Source organism: Molossus molossus, unplaced genomic scaffold, assembly GCF_014108415.1.
Source record: "Molossus molossus isolate mMolMol1 unplaced genomic scaffold, mMolMol1.p scaffold_m16_p_12, whole genome shotgun sequence".
In the NCBI taxonomy this organism is placed as follows: domain Eukaryota; kingdom Metazoa; phylum Chordata; class Mammalia; order Chiroptera; family Molossidae; genus Molossus; species Molossus molossus.
This window is the reverse complement of record NW_023425347.1, coordinates 87555567-87577086: the sequence shown is the minus strand read 5'-3', so window position 1 is coordinate 87577086 and position 21520 is coordinate 87555567. Positions and strand designations below refer to the sequence as shown.

The 21520-nt window shown below is 39.1% G+C and overlaps 2 protein-coding genes across 5 annotated transcripts in view; one reads left to right on the top strand and one right to left on the bottom strand.

The window, feature by feature from the left end:
- The first annotated feature begins 697 nt into the window (after positions 1-697).
- On the top strand, positions 698-19498 carry TMEM50A (transmembrane protein 50A). Of its 2 annotated transcripts, XM_036255609.1 has the most exons (7): positions 698-841; positions 3055-3159; positions 8458-8570; positions 11282-11349; positions 13938-14030; positions 17387-17447; positions 19151-19498. In XM_036255609.1, the coding sequence occupies exons 2-7, from the start codon at positions 3067-3069 to the stop codon at positions 19194-19196; spliced, it is 474 nt and encodes a 157-aa protein (XP_036111502.1). In that variant the 5' UTR covers positions 698-841; positions 3055-3066; the 3' UTR covers positions 19197-19498. The 2 variants fall into 2 exon arrangements, with proteins under 2 accessions (XP_036111502.1, XP_036111503.1); XM_036255610.1 differs by lacking the exons at positions 17387-17447; positions 19151-19498 and adding an exon at positions 14434-14545 and having other exon boundaries at positions 708-841.
- LOC118626220 (RH-like protein) overlaps positions 11596-21520 on the bottom strand; it is a 63817-nt gene continuing 53892 nt past the window's right edge. The window contains exons 9-11 of one of the 3 annotated variants that reach the window (XR_004958877.1): positions 21046-21193; positions 16923-17029; positions 11596-11614 (exon numbers count right to left, since the gene is read on the bottom strand). The gene's annotated coding sequence lies outside the window, so the exon portion shown is untranslated. Of the gene's footprint in view, positions 11615-16922; positions 17030-21045; positions 21194-21520 lie in introns of those variants that run through there. The other 2 variants (XR_004958875.1, XR_004958876.1) reach the window with 2 other exon arrangements.

Sequence of the window (21520 nt, the reverse complement as noted above, 5' to 3'; positions counted from 1 at the left end):
GTCAGTAGTGCCTAGGCTGAGAAACCTTGCTTAAAAGCAAAGGAAAAAAAGGTCAAATCCCATAAATGGGTCCAGCACCGGGATTAGTGACGCACAGCACCCCGCACGCTGAATCCGGACGTCGCCACCTTGTGGGAGTGACTTAGAAAAGATGCTCGCAATATTCACAAAGTTAAATGCACAGAATTTCATGCTCTGAAATAGTTCCTCTTGAAGGCGGGGCTATGGCGAGGGCGGGGCCAGTCTCTGAGAAAATAAACCACACTTAAAACCCCACAATAGTGCTGTGGAGCCGCCAATCGGGACCCACCTTTTGCACCAGGCGGAACTGGGCACTTTTCCTGTCACCTACACCTGAGATAACTGCGGGACTGACCTCCGCCGTAGAAAACTTACCACCTCACTCAAGGCGGATACAAAGGCCCAACAGATGCCTCCCTTTCGAAACATCACTACAAAGAGCTAATTCTCACATCCATTGTCGAAAGGTGTACCCAAACTACTGCTGACGCCCAGAAGAGAACTCAGCACAGCGGAGAGCCCCTGCTGCTGCGGCTGGGGTCGCTAATGCCGCTGCTGACTCCCAGAACATGCGCAGAGATGTCGGCGTAATGGGCGTGGCTCCCTCTGGCCCTACCTTCGCCATTTCTCCTCCTACCCTGACGCCCCTCCCTCTGCCCCCGTCTCCGCATGCGCGACCGAGTGCCGGGGGCGGTGCTGCTCCATCCGGGTATCCGGCGGCCTGTGGTGGTTTTGTTTTTTTGGCTGAAACCGGGAGAGTGAGGCGGCACCGTGCGGCGCAACACCGGGCTTCGGACCGACTGCACGAGCGGCGCTGGACGTAAGTGCCAGGCGGGAGTGGGGGAAAGGGAAGAATCGCCGCAGGCTGGACAGTGCTCGGACCCGTGACTCTGTGCACGGCTGATGCTGACTGGGTTGTTGTCTCCACCTCTGGGAAACTGCAGCCCGGGCTATGCCTTTTTGGACCCTTCCTGGCCACTTGCTCCTGACCTGGACCAGCCGGCGACGGGAGAAGGCGACCACGTCCGGACTCCGCCAGGCTGCCAGACCGCGCCCTTCCCTGGGACTCACAGGATCCCTGAAAATCACCTTCCCTCCCCTGCTTTAGAGCTGGAGAAACAGACTCGGCTGGTTCACACGGCGAGCAGAACTAGTGTCCAGATCTTCCAAGTCCCAGTCCACTCGACACCTAAAATCCCGGGCCTGGTGGGCGGAGCTTGGGCTTGAGTCGCCAGTCATAAAGCTAAGGAAAATGGATTCGAGGCGGGGTCAGTGGGAAGAACCGAAAGTAAACACACTGGCGTGCTGCTCTTCCCAGGGAAGAATAAAACGAGTCAATTTTCAAAATTAAACTTGTCCTAAAGGCAATTAGCAATGGTTATATCACAGTTTTTAACATTTAATTTGAAACAGGGACGTTACAATTGGATTCATTGCTCTTTATTAAGGATAGCATGTTTTTAGACAGTCATGATTGCTGGCTACAGAGTAGCTTAATGGACCGGTTCAAATTCGCGGTAGTTTGGGTGTTTCTTGATTATAAGCAAGTTATAGGTTATTCTGGCTTTTTCATTCTCTGAAACAGATACCCTGTGGCTGTATCTCAAGCCAGGTCTGTACAGCTCAACCTAGAGGAATGTTTTATGTAACTTGTTAAGACATTTTAGGTCAACTGTGTTAATTTACCTGTGGCAACTCATCAGTGGATTTTTTGGTCTGAATATTAATTTCAATGTTGTACTTTATTTTAGCTGGAAAACATCTGTTAGAATCAGAGATAGATATATTAAAATGAAAAGGGTGTTCTTTTTTAAGAAATTACACCAAAAGCGGGGCTTGGAGAAGGAAAAAATAAAGTAATGTGGGTAGAAGACCAGCAGTGCAGTGTTTAATTTCATAATCTGAGTGTGAAGAAACACATTCTCTAATAAAATGTGTAAATTCCTAAGATAAATATTTTTTATCTGACTGCGTGCTTTAACTCAGAACCAAACTTTATTATTTGTTTCTCCACTTTATTAGTGCTCCTGGACTGTAAATGCCAAAATTATATAATAACTTAGTTTATAATTAAAATTAGCAATTATAAAAATTTTAAATATTTGGATATCCACCTATGTTCATATTATTTAAATATACCAAAACCATCTCTTATTTTTTTTTATTGAGATTAAATTGACATGTAACATTATTAGTTTATGGTATACAGCATAATGGTTGGATATGCTTGTGTATTGCAAAATGATCACCACAATAAGTCTAACATCCTTCACTACACATAGTTACACAGTTTTTTTCTTGTTACAAGAACTTTCAAAATCTATTCTTTCAGCAACTTTCAAATAATACAATACAGTATTAGTCACTGTAATTATGCTGTACATTACATCCCTCTCCAGGACTTATTTATTTTATAAATGCAAGCCAAAACCATCTTTTAAATTAAGAGAAATACTAAATAGAAAAAAGGGAAAATACTAAATGAATCCAAATTTTATTTTCCAAAGGTATAATTTGGAAATTTATCAAAAGCTAAATTGAATATTCTGAAGAAGTGTCTATAGCCAAACTAAAGTATAGTTGACCTTTAAACAACATGGTTTGAACTATTCAGGTCCACTTATAGGTGGATTTTTTTCAATAAATTTACAGCCCTCTGCATCCCAGGGTTTCCCATCCCAGGAATCCACAGATGCAGAGGACTGACTGTATGCATTGTTCTACACTATTTTATATAAGGGGCTTGAGCATCCTCAGATTTTGGTATCTGTGAAGATCCTGGAACCAATCCCCCTGGGATACTGAGGGACTGTAGTTAAGTTTTTGAGGAGTCAAAAAGTTAGTCTCGGATTTTCCACTACATGGGGGTTGGGTTCCTCTAAACCTCTATGTGTTCAAGGATCAACTCTATTTGTAACTTCACTTTTATTAAGTTATTCCTGAACAGTTAATTATTTTCTAAGAACATGTCAGGTTTGAAGCAAGTAAATAGAAGTACTTTATTTAATTGTTTTTCTGTTTGCTTTTTTTAAGTGACCTGAAAAAATGTCTGGATTTCTAGAAGGCTTGAGATGCTCAGAATGCATTGATTGGGGGGAAAAACGCAATACTATTGCTTCCATTGCTGCTGGTGTTCTAGTAAGTGTCATTAATAATTTGGGCCTTCATTATTTTAGTGTGTTTATGTTTTAAATTCTGTATGGTGTTTTAAAATATGTACTACTTATTTTATCTTTGACCACTGAATTTATTTATTTAAAAAAAATTGTTTTTAATATTTTTTCAGCCCTGGCTGGTTTTGCTCAGCGGTTAGAGCATCTGACCCGCGGACCAGAGAGTCCCGGGTTTGGTTTCATCCAAGGGCACGTACCTTGGTTGCAGTTTGTTCCCAGCCCTGGTTGGAGTCGTGTGGGTGGCAACCACTCGATGTGTCTCTCTTGCATCGATGTTTCGCTCTCTCTCTTCCTCCCTTTTTCCTTCCCGCTCTATCTGAAAGATAAATACAAAAATATCCTCAGGTGAGGATAAAAAAACATTTTTTTTCAATTGATTTTAGAGGAAGGGAGAGGAGCAGAGAGAGAGAGAGAACCATTGATGTGAGTGCAAAACATCTATTGGCTACCTCCTCCATGTTCCCTACTGGGGATGGAGCCCACAATCCAGGCATGTGTCCTGACCAGGAATCAAACTGGTAACCTTTTGGTGCATGAGATGATGCTCAGCCAACAGCCACACAGCCAGAACTGAATTTATTTTAATAAATGTTGATCTTTTGTTTTGTTTATGAGAGGGTTGAGTTATTCATTTCATTCCAACTCGTAGTTGAAATTATGGTTTGAAATATGATTAGTAGATTAATTGATTTTCTTTAACAGCATGGTATAAAAAGACAGGGTATTTTATACCTTTATTCATGATATGGTTTATGCCTCCTTTTAATGAGTAAATTAAGTTACCAGGAAGTGTTTTAGAAACAGGTCAAAACTAGTTAAGAGATATGATCGCACTTCTCCATAATCCAGAGTTAATTTCTTCTCAATCTCATTTTAAAAAAAAACAGCCCTGTGCCCTGGCCAGTTTGGCTCAGCGGTTAGAGCGTCGGCCTGCGGTCCGGAGAGACCCGGGTTCGGTTCCCGCTAAGGGCACGTACTTCGGTTGCAGTTGGTCCCCGGCCCTGGTTGGTCGTGCGGGTGTCAGCCACTCGATGTGTCCCTTTCACATCGATGTTTCTCTCTCTCTCCCTCCCACTCTATCTGTACAAAAAATGGAAAAATATCCTCGGTGAGGATAAAAAAAAAAAAAACAGCCCTGGCTGGTTTGGCTCAGCAATTAGATCATTGGCCTGAGGACCAATGATTCTCGGGTTCGATTCCAGTCAGGGACACATACCTTGGTTGTGGTTCATCCCTGGTCCTGGTGGTTGTGTGGGAGGCAACCAGTCGATGTGTCTCTTTCATATCGATCTCTCTCTCTCTTTTTCTTTTTTTCTTTTTCCACATCTTTATTGTTGGATGTAAAATGTATTACGGATGTTCCTCATTTTCCCCCCATTGACCCCCTCCTCCCCACTCCCGCCCCCCTCCCACCTTTTCCCAAACTATTGTCCGTGTCCATTGGTTATGCATATAAGTTCTTTGGTTTATTTCTTCCCACCCCCCCAACCCCTTTCCCTTTGAGGTTTGTCAGTCTAGCAATGAATTTGTGCTTCTTAATCCCTTCACCTTTTTCATCCATTCCCCCAACCCCTTTCCCAACTGGCAACCAAAAAAATGTTCTCTGTATCTATGAGAATGTTCCTGTTCTTCCTGTTCATTTTGTTTGTAGATTCCATTGTTGATAGATATGTATTCATTGCCATTTTGTTTGTTCATACATTTTATCTTTTTCTTTAAAAAGACCCTTCATCATTTCATATAATAACGGTTTGGTAGTGATGAACTCCTTTAACTTTTTCTTGTCTGGGAAAGTTTTTATATGTCCATCGATTCTAAATGACAGCTTTGCAGGATAGAGTAATTTTGGTTGTAGGTTCTTGGTTTTCATCACTCTGAATATTTCTTGCCACTCCCTTCTGGCCTGCAAAGTTTCTTTTGAGAAATCAGCTGACAGCCTAATGGGAACTCCCTTGTAGGTAACTAGCTGCCTTTCTCTTGCTGCTTTTAGGATTCTCTCTTTGTCTTGAACCTTTTGCATTTTGATGATGATGTGTCTTGGTGTGGGCCTCTTGGGGTTCATCTTGTTTGGGACTCTCTGTGCTTCCTGGACTTGTATGTCTGTTTCCTTCACCAAGTTAGGAAAGTTTTCTGCCATTATTGTTTCAAACAGGTTTTCGATTTCTTGTTCTCTCTCTTCTCCTTCCGGCACCCCCAAGATGCGAATGTTGGCACGCTTGAAGTTGTCCCAGAGGCTCCTTACACTATCCTCATTTTTTTGGATTCTTTTTTCTTTTTGCTGTTCTGATTGGGTGTTTTTTGCTTCCTTATATTCCAAATCGATGGTTTGCTCCTTGGATTTACGTACTCTATTATTGAAGCTGTGTAAATTATTCTTTATTTCAGTTAAAGCCTCCTTCGTTTCTAACTGTGCAGCGATCATTTCTGACTGGTACTTTTTTATGCTCTTGAGGCCCTCACTGAGTTCATTGAGCATCCTTATAAGCAGTATTTTGAACTCAGCATCTGTTAGGTTGCTTATCTCCATTTCGCTTAGTTCTTTTCTTGGGTTTTTTTTTTGTTCTTTCATTTGGGACCTGTTTCTTTGTATCCTCATGGGGCTCGCTGAGACCCGATGCTGCTCGTTTGAAAGAATTTAGGAAAAACCTGAAGCAGGATCCAAGACAGGCCAATCCTATGGTTAAGCAAGTAGCAACAGCTTGGGTGGGCTTGAAAGTTTTGTGGGGCGGGGTGGGGCGGGGCCTCAGGGAGTCAGCAGGGCGGGGCTACCAGTGTGAGCCAGGTTGCTGGAGTCCCAGATATGGCGACTGTCTGCCGCCCCAGGGAAGGGCTCACCAAAGGAACAAAGGCCTCTTACAGCACGTTTGTCCCCGAGAAAGCCCCCTCTCCAGCCCTCGCTCCAGTGCCAAACAGCTCAGTTCTTCCCTGTATGTCTCTGGTGCCCCTCGAGCTGCCTCCCCTCCAAGCTTAGAGGGAGAGAGTCCGACCAGTCCGTGCGCGGGCCCTTTAGGGAGCTGCTTGTGGCTCCAGCCGCCTCAGCTTCCCTGAGCCTCAGTTTCTGCTGGTTTTTCCAGCCAGAAGTTATGGGGACTTATCTTCCTGGCACTGGAAACCTGAGCGGGGCACCTGGTGTGGGACGGGGACCCCTCAGTCCTCAGGAAGGACCTTCCCAGCCGCGGGAGCCTCCTGATTTTTATCCGCCACACTTGGGTGTGGGACCAGCCCGTCGCGCCGCCGCGCCGCTGCCGCCACCCCTCGCTCCGCCGCCCCTCCTACCGGTCTGGATGTAGCTGCTTTTTTTTTTTTTTTAATTCCGTAGTTGTAGGACTTCCATTCAGCTTGATTTCAGGCGGTTTTGGATGATGGTTGTTCTGTAGTTTTGTTGTAACTTGGATGTGGTTGTGGGAGAACGCGATACTGCGTTTCCCTACGCCGCCATCTTGACCGGAAGTCTCTCTCTCTCTTTTTCTCTCCCCTTAATCCCTCCCTCCCACTCTATCTGATGATAAAGGGGGAAATATCCTCGGGTAAGGATTAAAAATAAATGCATACATACATACATACCAGGAAACTCATTGAAAAAATATTGCTTAGAAGTGACTTATAGTATAAAATTGTTATTTACATTGCGAATCCCTCAAGGCATTTGATATTTGTATTGTATGATCTTATGTTGTCATATGCTCTAAAGTAAGCAAAAAAATAAAAATCTAAATTTTTTTTTTTCTTTATAGATTTTAGAGAGAGAGGAGAGGAGAGGGAGATAGAAACAACATCGATCGGCCACCTCCTGCATGCCCCCCACTGGGGTTTGGCCTACAACCTGGGCATGTGCCCTGAGCAGGAATCAACTGGCAACCTCTTGGTGCGTGGCTCGATGCTCAACCACTGATCTACAGCGGCTGGGCAAAAATCTAAGTTTCATTATCTCTTCTTTGCCTAGTGTTTGATACTTAAAATCTGTGAAAAAAATTATCCTCTATTTTCACAAAGTAATGGTCAAATATAAAACTACTGTAGATTATACTCTTATAAACATCAAAAAAAAAAAAAGCTTTGAATTTTCATCTGTGAAGAAAATAAATATCTTGACTGTATTGATCTGAGGGTAAAAAAGTAAGAATACTTGTTTAAACCAGTAAAAATCATTAACAGAGTATGGATCTGTCTACAGCCTGATAAAAATAATTTGATTAAAATAGTTATGTTTAGCCCTGCCGGTGTTGCTCAGTAGTTGAGCGTCGACCCATGCACCAAGAGGTCACTGATTCAATTCCTGGTCAGGGCACATGCCCAGGTTGTGGGCTAAATCCCCAATGTGGGGCATGCAGGAGGCAACCAACCGATGTTCTCTCTCATTGACGTTTTTATCTTTCTCCTCTCCCTTCCTCTCTCTCTAAAATCAATAAAGAAAAAAACATTTTTTAAAATAGTTATGTTTAAATAATTGTCAAAAGATGGCATTTCCAGAGCTAACTGGGTCAGAATTGGAAGTAGGGGTAGGGAAAGGGGTTACTTTCAAAACCCTCTAAGCTACTTATCAGTATTTAGTTAATATCTTATAAGTTTCTGCTCAGCTAATAAAAAACACGTTTGTAGTTTTAATATTTTTATTATATATTTGCCCTTAATAATATCCAGAACCAGATTCAGTTAAGATACATTATAATTTGTTGTTAAATTGAAGTTAGCATCACACCTGAAATCATCTGTAGACTGTACTGTGAGTAATCAAAAGGAAGAAGCAACTGCAGCCATTACTTATTCACAACATCAAGAGGATAGCTAAAATTATATCAACAATAATTATTTCCATATTATTTTGATTTTTTTTTACTTTTCAATAAATATATCTTTCTGGAGGTTTATATGTCGGCAATAGGTCATTCCTTTTGTCAGTTGGAATCTGAATCACTTTATTTCTTTCTCCTGCCATGAGATACTGTCACTTATTTCTAGCTCACAAAGTTAGATTATAGACTTTATAATTAAAATATAAAATAATGACTAAAGAAGACTTAGGAAAGAAGTTCATGTTAATAAATAGTCATTGCTGTCAGACTTAAGGGTATCTAATATTTAGTCATATATTAAGCCGTGTGCCAATTGCATGTAAGAAATTGCTGGAACATTTAAGAAAAATTTGAAATTCATTAGAAGAGATCTCTTCACTTGGATACCTTGCTTTCTTTTTAGCTAGCAATGTATGAAATTAATATATGAAATTTCTCTTGGTATCACCTGTTCTATTTGTTTGTTTTAGTTTTTTACAGGCTGGTGGATTATCATAGATGCAGCTGTCATTTACCCCAGTATGGAAGAGTTCAACCATTCATATCATGCCTGTGGTGTTATAGCAACCATCGCCTTCCTAATGTAAGTGTCATTGTAGTGACCCTAATTAAAAATAAAAATGTTTTACATATAGGTGAGTAGATTTAAATTTTTGAAATGTGAAGTTAATGTATTGGGAATCATTTAAAAGTCAAATAGTAGAGAAGGACTTACAAACAAAAGCAATAGCTCTCTCTCCTATTCTTTTACCTCTCCTCTTCCACTTCTATCTCCTAGCTTCTCTCAGCTGTCCTATTTCTATACTACCAATGTTTATAACACTATTTTTAGGTCAGGACCATGTACTTTGTCTAAGGGTATGTTTATTTATTCATCTAGCAAATATTCATTAAGCTCTTATATTCCCAGGCTCTGCTGTAGAAACAGGAAATACAGTAGTGAATAAAAGGGGAAAATCCTTGCCTTTTTGGAACTTATACACTAATGAATGAGACACATAGATAGTAACAAAAAATAAATAAATTAAACATATAGCATGTTAGATAATGGTAAAACCTAACAAGTAAAAGCAGAGAAGGGAAGTAGGAGATATCAACAGGGGGTGTAGAAATTTTAAATCAAGTCAAGGAATACCTCACTAAGAAGGTGATTTTTGACTAAAGACTTAAAGGAAAGAAGGAACTCATCATGGTGTTATACATGTAAGAGAGGAGCATTTCGGACAATAGCAAATACTAGGGCTCTGCATGGAGACCAGTATAACTGGAGTAAAGGGTCAAGGTAATAAAAAACAAAGAAGATTGAACTGTTCCAGACTGAGAAAACTAAAGAGACATTAGAACAAAATATACCTCATTATTCTGGACAGGAGGATCCTTTTGCTATTAAGAGCATTCTTAGCGCAGTTGGGGAACTTGGATGAGATCTGAAGATTAAATGGTGGTAATGGATCATTGTTCATTTCCTGATCTTGATGGTTGTATTGTGGTTCTATAGAACTATCTCGTTTGTGGGAAATACATAACAGTTGTATGTCTTGTTTGTAGGAAGTACAGTTCCTAGGATAGTGGGGCATCATGTTGGCAACTTTCAAATGTTTCAGGAAAATAATTTGTTTGAACTATACTTGCAACTTTTCTGTAAGTTTGAGATTATATATAAAACTAGTAATACCAGATAACAAATAGAGATTGCTTGAGAATGTGTTTATTAAGACTGACAAGGCAGGGTCATGGCTGTCTGATAGAAAATCATGTAGTTTATTCAAATGGTCCAGCAAGGAAAAACAAGAGGTAAGAACCACTAACCCAGGAACATCTGCATATTTATTTTTATTTTTATTCTTTTGGTTAATCCTCACCTGAGGATATTTTTTCCATTGATTTTTTAGAGAGAGTGGAAAGGAGGGAGGGAGGGAGAGAGAGAGAGAGAGAGAGAGAGAGAGAGAGAGAGACAGACATCGATGTGAAAGAGACACATTGATTAGTTGCTTCCCACACGACCCCAACTGGGGATTGAACCTGCAACCCAGGAACATGCCCTTGACTGGAATCAAACACTTGACCCTTTGGTCCAAGGGCCAACGCTCTAATCAATGAGCTAAACCACCAGGGGATATCTGCATTTTTTAAAATATGAAGCCTGTTTTAAAATATATTTATTTTATGTACCAAGTAATTTAGTCAATGTAGTCACTGAAAATAATTACGAGTATTTTGATTGTTTTAAAACTTAGATTTGAGTGAATACATTAAGACTTTATATTACTGTGAAAATAATTAGGGTTCAGAGAGTCAACACATTTATTGAGCACCTACCATGTGTCAAGCCCTGTGCGAGGCGCTGAGAATAAAAACGGGGAACAAAATAGACACAGCCCCTGCCCTCAGGAAGCTTGCATTCTAGTGACTTGATATATTGTGAACATTTTTCCATGACATTTAAAATTCTTTAAAGGATATTTCTAAAGAAAGCAAGGCTATGTCATTCCAGAGTGGTACTCTGAAAGTCAGTGAAAGACTTTTTTTATGTTTGGAACATCTGTCAGGAATTGAAAAAACAAGATTTTACCACTGAATCTCTTTGAGTTGAGTATGTCTAATATGTACAAATGGAAAGCTAGATGGGACCAAGCTAAAGATTGTTGCAATCTTAGCAAGATATAATTTTGACAATTATTTTTATTGAGGTATAATTGACTATTTTGAGAATTTCAGCCTCACATTTTAAAAAGCATCAGATCATCTAAAGGACTTGTTAAAACTTAGATTGCTAAGCCCCATACCCAGTTTCTGCTTCTGTAAATTTGGGTGGGCTGAGGAATTTTCTTTCTAATGAGTTCCCAGGTGATGGCTGATTCTGCTGGTCTTGCAACTATAACCAAGCTTTAGAGCAGTGGTTCTCAACCTGTGGGTCACGACCCCTTTGGGGGTCGAACAACTCTTTCACAGGAGTTGCCTAAGACCATCAGAAAACATATTTTCGATGGTGATTCATAACAGTAGCAAAATTACAGTTATGAAGTAGCAACTAAAATAATTTTATGTTTGGGGGTCACCACAACATGAGGAACTGTATTAAAGGGTTGCGGCATTAGGAAGGTTGAGAACCACTGATTTAAAGGGTATCTGGCTGAAGGGACTTGCTTAAGGTCCTATGAGCCCATTACTCAAGACTCATGAGGCCTAAGCTTAAATTTGAGGAACTCTAGCTTATTGTATCTGGTAATTAGATGTCATGGATAGTCTCCTCTCGGAGTCAGAGACCCTGATTTCTTGGTTTTATTTCTACAGGATTAATGCAGTATCGAATGGACAAGTCCGAGGTGATAGTTACAGTGAAGGTTGCCTGGGTCAAACAGGTAAATAGGTGCAAATAGTATCTTACTGTGTATCCTTAAAATAAGAATATACATGGAAAGGCCACTTGTGTGACTCCTTCAGATCAGGGATAGGATGGAGGCATATCTAGAGCAAAAGCTGTAGGTTCCAAGGAATAAGATAAAAGTTGCATTTGGTTCAAGTTGGCTTTAAAGTACAGAATGCAGTTTTCTCTGTACCGCAGGCCGACGCTCCAACTGCTGAGCCAAACCGGCCAGGGCAGAATGCAGTTTTCAATATATAGCCCTGTGTAAAGATATGTAGATATAAATGTATACAGTATACAGTAAAGAACAGTATATAGCGAATATACATACAAAATAGAACTGATTGCACTTTTAGCTATACCATACAAATTATTTTCTTCCCTTTTTTGCCATCCTTATTTGGTTGAATTAGCATTTTGAAATAGTTTAGAATCATAGATTTTAGTGTCTGTTTTAAAATACAGTTGACTCTCGTTTATCACAGTTAATCAGTTCCAGACTCTACTGCGATAAATGAATTTCTGCAAAGTAGGATTCTTTTTTTATATTCGCCACTTCCCACTTCGACTTTTTTATATTTGAAAAAACCGCGATAGAGTGAAGCCGTGAAGTAGCAAGGGATGACTTACACAACATAAAATTTGCCATCTTAACCTATTTTCTTTTTCTTTTTAAAAAATCCTCACCCGAGGACACTTTTACATTTATCTTGAGATAGAGCAGGAGGGAGAGGGGGAGGGGGAGAAAGAGAGAGAAAAAAACCATCTGTGTGAGAGAAACACATCAACTGGTTGCCACTTACACGACCCCAACTGGGGCCAGGGACAAACTGCAACTGAGGTACGTGCCCTTAGCGGGAACTGAACCTGGGCTTCTCTAGTCCACGTGCCAACACTCTAACTGCCAAGCCAAACTGGCCAGGGCCATCTTAACCATTTCTAAGTGTACAGTTCAGTAGTGGTAAGTATATTCACACTGTTGTGCATCCAACCTCCAGAACTTTTTTATCTTGCAAAACTGAATATAATATTAGAATTTTATTGTTTAGGTTCATCCAGGTCCTTTCTCCTCAACTGAGGAACTCATGTCCCCTGTACTCCATTGCCATGTACCCGAGGTAGGCAGGATACAGGACATGTGTGGCACAGCTTCCTAGAGTCCAGTTTGCTCAAAGAATTGAGGGGACAGATATTTATGAAGTAATCTAAATGGTAAACTGAAAATAAACTTACAAAGTAATAAACTTGGATGTAGGCAAATTGCAAGATTTTGTTTGTTTTTATAATGAACAGGAGAAACCACTAGTCAGCACTGGTCGATGTTTTCAGACTCTCCTTGGTTCACTCTCTTTGTAGATGAGGTTAAGTAGAAGAGATACAGAAATACTGGCCTACTATAACTTTGTAAACTAACAGAATGGGTGAATGTTAGCAACTAGTGTTGATAGTAATAAGAAAATAATAGGTAGAGCTAAGACTAGAAGAATATGGCCATCACATCTCTAAATAAAAAACTGTTAGCTAGCATAGCTTTGGTAGTGGTGGTGTTAGGTTGGGGAGGGGTTCAAAGCCAGTTGTATTTGTTCTAATATCACATCTATGAGTAATAGCTTATTTATTTAATAAATACTATTTTGTGTTTTGGATATAAAATCAAATTTATATAAAGCATTCTATTCGCTGTGCTTTATTGAATAGGCTGGTGTTTTCAAATTTATTTGTGCTAATTAAACTCAGGGCTCATTTTAGGCAGTCTAATGATACCATTTATTTTATAGCAAGTCTTCTTAAATATTATATAAATGTTATTTAAGTCTTCTATTAACATAATTTTAATGTAGTTTTCCTAAGTGCCAGCCACATTAAATTGGTATTTATTTTACTGCCTGACTTCTCTGAAAGGAAATATGGTAGTATTTAGATTCACATGTCAATGAATATGAATTTTTTGTTAAGTATACCTATGTTTTTGTTTCAAAGTTCTCTTGGAGGACTTTAAATTTTGCAGTACAATTTCTAAAAATATATGGAGAATGAGACTCTAAAAATGGTGAAACATATTTTGTAAGATTTTTTTTTATCCTCACCTGAGGACATTTTTGCATTTATCTTGAGATAGAGCAGGAGGGAGAGAGGGAGAAACATTGATGCGAGAGAGACACACTGAGGGTTGCCACCCACACAACCCCAACTGGGGCTGGGGACAAACTGTAACTGTGGGGCCATTAGCGGAAATCAAACCCAGGCCTCTCCAGTTAGCGGGCTGATACTTTAACCGCTGAGCCAAACCGGCCAGGGCATATTTTGTAAGATTTTTATTGGGTGGTTGAAGACAGTTTTTCTTGGTGTACATATTTAAGGAAAGTAAATATAGGCACTTAACATACACAGACCAGCCAACAAGAAAAAGGCCGACATCTTCACTGTTGAAAGATATTGAATACATCTGGTCTTCTTATTTTAGACTTTTCATGACAACTACACAGTTTTTCTGTTTGGGTTTTTGTTTTGTTTTTGGAAAGTTAATTGTACTGACTGCTGCCACATGAGAGATAATTCTGGTAAAATGTTAATTCTTTTAAGGTGCTCGCATTTGGCTGTTCATTGGTTTCATGTTGGCCTTTGGCTCTCTGATTGCGTCTATGTGGATTCTCTTTGGTGGTTATGTTGCTAAAGGTAAGAGAGCACAAATTATCTTTTACTTTAATGGAATACCGAAATTGAGCATTAAAGTTGTTATTTTAGAATAAAGCTTTTTTCATATAGCTAGGCCAGCTACTTGCAGTGCATTTATGCCTAGGAACTTCTCTCTCCCTATCAGTATTTTGTTTGGTTTGGTATGTTTTTAGTATCCCTTTCTTCTATATTTTTTCTTCTAATCTAGAGCCTGGAGGGAATAGGACATAGCTCCAAACCTTGCTCTTCTTTTGGCTTCTAGAAACCTCAAAAGCAGAATGTATAGGTTCTCTATTTGCTGGGTTGTGACTTGTTGGATAATATTCATGCAAAGTTCAACATCCTAGAATTGAAAGTTATTGAGCTAATAAGCCTTCCTGATAATCACATCATCTCTTTTTAGATAGAAAAGTAAAGTATCATTTAATGTGCATCTGAAGCCAGTTTAAGGCAAGCTCAGGAAAAGACCTATTCTTAGATCCTGAGCTGAAATTTTGCCTGAGGAACACCAGAAAAATATGAAAAACCACTTAATGTTCCAGGTAAAATTGACTATGCTTATCAGTAAAAATATAATGTTAATGATGTGTATAAACTGGACCAGCAGGATTTGCTGATGGATCTAATTCAGCTCATATTTAACTCTTTACTTCTTTGAACAAAACGTGATTCTTGAAATAAAATCATGTGTTTCCTGAATTTTTATTAAAATCTTTTAAATCTTATAGACAAGAATGATAGGCATTTAAAAATAGTTATGTTTTACTTTGTTTATACATTTATACATTTATTGGTAAAACCATAAAACATAGAAAAGAGAACAGAAAAAGAAACTATAATAATCTTACTGCTCTTAAATATTTTGGTATATTTTCTTTGGTCTCTTTCTGTTTTATATGTAGTTGTAATTATAGTATAAATGAAATGTTGAACCCTGCTTTTGCATTTAACATAATATGGTAAGTAGTTTTCTTGCTGCTACAAAATTTTTTTCAGCATCATATTATAAACACAAAAGAATTACTCTTTTTTTCATTTGAATTGCATAATACTTGTTCATTGTAGAAAACAGACTATAAAGAGCTCAAAGAAGAATATAAAATTATTGATAATTCTTTTTTCCCAGATACAACTATTAATACAGTTCCTTTTTGTTGGAATGTGTTTATCTCATAGAATTTTAAGATTTTTTCCAGCCCTGGCTGGTTTGGCTCAGCGGTTGGAGCATCGGCCTGTGGACCAGAGAGTCCTGGGTTTGGTTCCCACTAGGGGCATGTACCAAAAAAATAAATAAAAAAAGATTTTTTTCTAAAAGACTTTTTAAGCCAGGTTATGCTTTGAAAATCATTAGTAGCAGATCTATCATTTTATAAAGCTGCCTTTTTACAGGATTTTTATGAGCCATTCTAGCAATAATAGGTATGTAATATAGAACATTTAATGTGGTTTTGTCATGAAGTTCTATACAAATGAGCTGTTATGAGATTAATTATGAGATAAATTAATGAGATTAATTAAAAAATATTCTGAGCCCTGGCCAGTGTGGCTCAGCTGTTAGAGCATCGGCCCTTGGACCAAAGGGTTTCGAGTTCGATTCTGGTAAAGGATATGTACCTGAGTTGCACGTTCGATCCCTGGCACTGGTCAAGGTCATGCAGGAGGCATCCGATTGATGTGTCTCTCTCACGTTGATGTCTTTTTCTCTCCCTCCCTTCAACTCTATCTAAAAATCAATGGGAAAATATCCTTGGGTATGGATTAACCTAAACAAACAAACAAATTATATATATATATATATTCATTCTGAGAAAAAGTTGATAATTCATCTATTTGTCATGACTTGGTTTGTCAGTTAGTGAGTAATTATTGACAGCTAATAGTGGAAATTTATGAGAATTTCAACTTTAGTCCAGGATAAAATCAACAAAAAGTTCTTCTGGCATTCTTGCCCGTCTTAGCTATTCTATCCCTCCAGAAGTTCAGGCCAAAAACCCTGATGGTTATGGCCTGTTAAAAATGATACCTCTTTCTCTCACACTCCACATCCAATACATCAGCAAATCCTGTTGACTCTGCTGTTAAAATATATCTCGAATTTGACCACTTTTTACCATCTCCATTGCTCCTACCCTGGTTCGGTCATTAGTCTTCTGAAATAGCCTGCTCACAGGTTTCTGTTTCTCCCCTTCGCCCCTTTATCTATTCTCAGCTCTGCAGCCAGAGGGAACTTATTAAAATATGTCAGCTAGCCCTGGCCAGTTTGGCTCAGTGGTTTGAGTGTTGGCCCCTGGACCAGTGAGTCACTGGTTCGATTCTGGTCAAGGGCACATACCTTGGTTTCGGTTCGTCCCAGGCCCTGCTCGGGTCGTGTGGGAGGCAACCAGTCGATGTGTCTCTCTCACATTGATGTTTCCCTCTCCCTCACTCTTCCTCCCTCCCATTCTGTCTAATGATGAATAGAAAAGTATCCTCAGGTAAGGATTAAAAAAAAAAGTTAGCTAATGTCACTATTTTTTTAAATATATGTGTTAAATGATTTTTTGGAGGGAAAGAGAGAGAGAGAAACATCGATTGGCTATCTCTTGCACATCCCCTACTGGGGATCAAGCCCACAACCCAGGCATGTGCCCTGACCGGGAATCGAACCAGGACCTCTAAGTCCACAAGATGATGCTCAATCCACTGAGCCACACTGGCTAGGCTCGTGTCACTTTTTCACCTCCAGTGGCCTCTTATCTCATCTCACTCAGAGTAGAAATCAAAGCCCTCACATGACTGCACGGCTCTGTAGGATCTTCGCCACCCAGTGGGCCCGTTATATTTCTCTCATCTGTCTCCTGATTTCTCTTTTGCCCACATGACCATTCCTCTAATGTACCAGTGTGCTCTCACCTCAGGGCTTTTGCACTTGCTACTGTGCAGCTTCTGTGTGGCTGCTGCTTGTACTTTCTTCCTGTCCTTATGTCCGTGTCACCTTTTCATGATGTCTTCCAGGCCACCTGTGTAAAATGCCATCATTTGCTATATTTCCTGTATCTTTATTCTCCTTACTTATTCTCTATATTGTCTAACTCCATGAAGGCAAAAAAATTTTGCCTGTTTTATTTTCTGCTGTATCCTCAGCACATTAAACAGTGCTGAACATAGGATGCACTCAGTATTTGTTAACTGAATGAAGGGAGCTGTCAGTTACTAAACCAATACGAGACTCTGTTATATGTGTTATGTCATTTAATACTCAAACCAACCATAGTTACCAGCAAAATCAATTGTTAAGAAAATTGATGTTCACCAAATTATCAGAAACTAAATGTTTTAAGATGATATACCTCTAAATATTACAATTATTTTTACAGAAAAAGCCATAGTATACCCTGGAATTGCTGTATTTTTCCAAAATGCCTTCATCTTTTTTGGGTAAGTTTGTTTTGCATTTTTCATCCTATCTTTTTTTTTTAATACTTTTTTATAATAGTTTCTTTTATGTCATTTATATATTTAGTTGCTTTATTTATCCCTGTCCAGTGCCTCTCCCCCATGTATTGTCATAAAATAAGAAGAATGAGAAAGGTAATTTTAATACATGGGTTAGTTTGCTGCCAACCTTAGGAACATACATTGATTTTTAAAATTGCCACCGCCGCCCAACTGGTGTGGCTCAGTGGTTGAGCATCAACACTTGGACCAAGAGGTCGCCGGTTCGATTCCCGGTCAGGGTACATGCCTAGGTTGTGGGTTTGATCCCCAGAGTGGGGGGGAATGCAGGAGGCAGCCATTCAATGTTCTCTCTCATCGATGTTTCTATCTCTCTCTCCCTTCCTCTCCCTTCGTCTTTCTCTAAAATCAATAAAGAAAAAAATAAAATAAAATTCCTACCGTCACCCTGGCCGCGTAGGTCAGTTGGTTAGAGCATCATCCCAATATGCAAGGTTGCAGGTTCAATCCCTGGTCAGGGCATATATAAGACTCAAGCAATGAATGCATAATAAATAGAGCAACAAATCAGTGTTCTTCTCTCTCCCTTCCTCTCTAAAATCAATAAATAAAAATAAAAAATTAAGAAAAAAATTTTTAAAAGAGTAGAGGAACTAATTGAAGAGAGACTTGTTAAATAAGAACCAGGGGTTCTTTATTTTTATTTTTAATTGATTTTTAGAGAGAGAGAGACGTTGATGTGAGAATGATATTTTTTTTTTTAAGATTGTTTTAATGACTTTTAGAGTAAGAAGAAGGGAAATGGAGAAAGAGAGAGAAAAACATCATTGTGAAAGTGAAACATCAATCTGCTGCCTCCTGCACGTCCCCTACCTGGGAATAAGCCCGCAACCCGAGCATGTGCCCTTACCTGGAATTGAACCAGCAACCTTTTGGTGCTCAAGACAACACTTCAGTCATCTCAGCCTCACTGGTCAGGGCTGTAAATCCTTTTCTAACACATTCAGACAGAATAAATTTTCTGTTTCTGTGCTCCCTTAATTTTGGTATATATACCTCTTTTTTCCACCCTATACTTTCCACTTTGTGTCATTAAGAATGTGAGCAACTTGAGGGCAGGAACTAGATCTTATTTATCTTTATAGCCCTGGCATCTAGCATCTAGTATCTTGATATTTAAAAAAGGTTTGTCACCCAGCTGGTGTGGCTCAGTGGTTGAGCGTCAACCCATGCAGCAAGAGGTCACCAATTCTATTCCCAGTCAGGGCACATGCCCAGGTTGTGGGTCCGATCCTTAGTGGGGCGGGGGGAGGGGGGTGCATGCAGAGGTGGCCAATCAATGTTCTCTCTCATATCAATAAAGAAAAATTATTTTTAAAAAAATAAAGGTTTGTTGAATGAATTTGATAAAAATCAGACATATAATGATTACATACTAAGCATTGACTAACTTTTTAAGAGTGACCTATGTCCCCTATACTCATAGTTAAGGATGTAGGGGAGCTGGTGATAAATAGCACAGCTGAGCACAGCCTTAGATTGATCAGTTTATGTTCTGATAACAGCCCATGGTTTTTTTCATACAACTGATCAAGTATTCTTTGCTAGATTCCCATGATTATAAATCTCACATCTTTTCTTTTCCCAAACATAGCTAATCATGTGATGTTTCTTGTTTTATTCAGAGGACTGGTTTTTAAGTTTGGCCGCACTGAAGACTTATGGCAGTGAAACATCTGATTTATTGCTACTGTACAGCAGCCCTGCATGGGTTTGTTCTGTTTTTTTGTTTTTGTTTTTGTTTTTTTTTACTACTCCCAATCTTTTGTAATGCCATTTTCTAAACTTATTTCTGAGTGTACTCTCAGCTTAAATTTGTGTGATACTAAAATCATGAGCAATCCCTATTTAAACAACAACAATCTATTGTGGTATGCATCTGATTAGCTTATAAAATGTTAAAGAAAAATATTTCACATCAGTGCTTTTTATCATGGTATAATTTGTAAAAATAAAAAGAAATTACAGAAGAAGAAATTGTGGATACATCTTATATGAGTATTTGTCATATCCAAGTTCCCAAATGCAGTTAAAGTGCTCTGAAGATACAATGTTTATTTAAATGTGGGCTCTTCTGTGTCAAATGTTAAATGAAATATAAACATTTTCTTGTTTTTAAAAACTATTTAGTAGTTGGAATTCTTTCTTTCTATACCTTGTGTTTGGTTTATACAGTTTTGCCAAAAATTCTGAAAACATTTCAGTGTAAGTAGCTATTAAGGGTCTTCCAAGGGGTGAGTGAGCATGTCGGAAAAGAGCAGCTCCTGATCCAGCCACCAGGCTCCTCAGAAGTGTTCTTCTGTGCCAGTGATCAGTGGGGAGGGCAGGGGCTTGGTAAGAACTCAGTTGTGACATGGTTCTGTTGGGATGCGCAGTTGCTCCACATCTACCATCAAAGGAAGAAACAGGATAGGGACTTAACACTATACTTTGGTGACAAATTTTGTTGTTGGTTTCATAATAAATTGGATTCCATGTTTCATTGTATCTCCGTACTGAACCACTAAGTTCAAAATAGACCAGCCAGGTCAGTTATAATTATAAGCATTAACTACTAGAAATTCTCAGAGTCTCTTCCTCTTTGGAACCCTGTTATCCCCTAGGTTCCCCACCTTGGGAAAATGGGAATTTTAAAAAAGGAACTAGCTGAACTACCAGATACACGTTCTTCAGAACTACAACCTGAAATGTTGCTTCCATAAAACTTGTAACAATTAGCCCTTTTAAACACAAAATGTCTCTTAGATTAGTTAAATCTGTGGTACTTTTTTCCATGTCAGCCACAGCTATCTCCCTGCATGTATGTTTTGAATATGGCCTGGTCATCAAGACATTACTCAAAGAAATAACTATTGCTGTCATCCCACAGCAAATCAGTCTTGGTGAGTTTTTAGATCCTTAGGCTGTGAGAATTGGGGGAGATTTTATTTTATTTTTATTTTTGGTACGTGCCCCTAGTGAGAACTGAACCCGGGATTCTCTGGTCCGCAGGCCGATGCTCTAACCGCTGAGCCAAACAAGCCAGGGCTGGAGGAGATTTTAGAGGTTGAAGTCACCTTCTCTTTTTACAGATGAGAGAACCCAGAGCATGGAAATTTAAACGATTCCCTCGAGGTTATGGCACTAGTGTTTGAATGTCGAGGCAGTGCACCTCCACAACAGACCATGACACCAGGACACCCACAGTCAGATTCAGAATGTGCTCAGGGAATAAACTACCAGTAAACTGCTGAAATAAAAGCATAGTGTCTGCAAGGACTAAATAGAAGAGTTCTTAATTTTTCCCTTTTTTTAAATCATATGCTCTGCTGGTGTAGACAAAATGAACAGGATAACATACTTTATTAAGCATGAAAAAGAATAAAAATTGTCAATAAAATGTAACCCCAATTGTATACCCAAGAAAATACTGGCCACATCAATTTTAGTGAAACCAAACATTTATTTAAAATTGTTAGGAAATTATACCACTTAAACAAGTTTTTAGTCTTTTATTTTTAATATCAAGTCTATCTCTGACCTTGTTTCATTGTACACGGGAGACCAGCAACGGGTGTTTGTTGCACACGAAGAAACGTGGGCAGCAGTGAGAGGAAGCTCTCTGGTTTCGGAAAGGCCTTGTTTCCCTTGGATGCTTTTGCTTAAAACCCAACAGCCAAATGAGGAAACTGTAAAAGCAGAGCAAACAGTTTCAGTACAGATGAACCCTTCTACTCTTAAAATTTGTACACATATTGATTCTGGCTTGATCTCTTGACATTTACATTAACCAAAATGTCTCATCACAGCCCTTCGAGGTTCTTTCATAAAATCTGAATTGGAAGAGCTACTAGACAGATAGACCTCATTGTGTGTAGCTCTTCACATGGATCATTGCTAAATAGTCCCCTGGCTTTGTTTGAGCACCTCCAGTGACAATGGATTCACTACCATTTAAAGGAGCTTGTTCCATTTTGCAGACCATTCAACTTGTTAACAACTTATGTGGCATCACC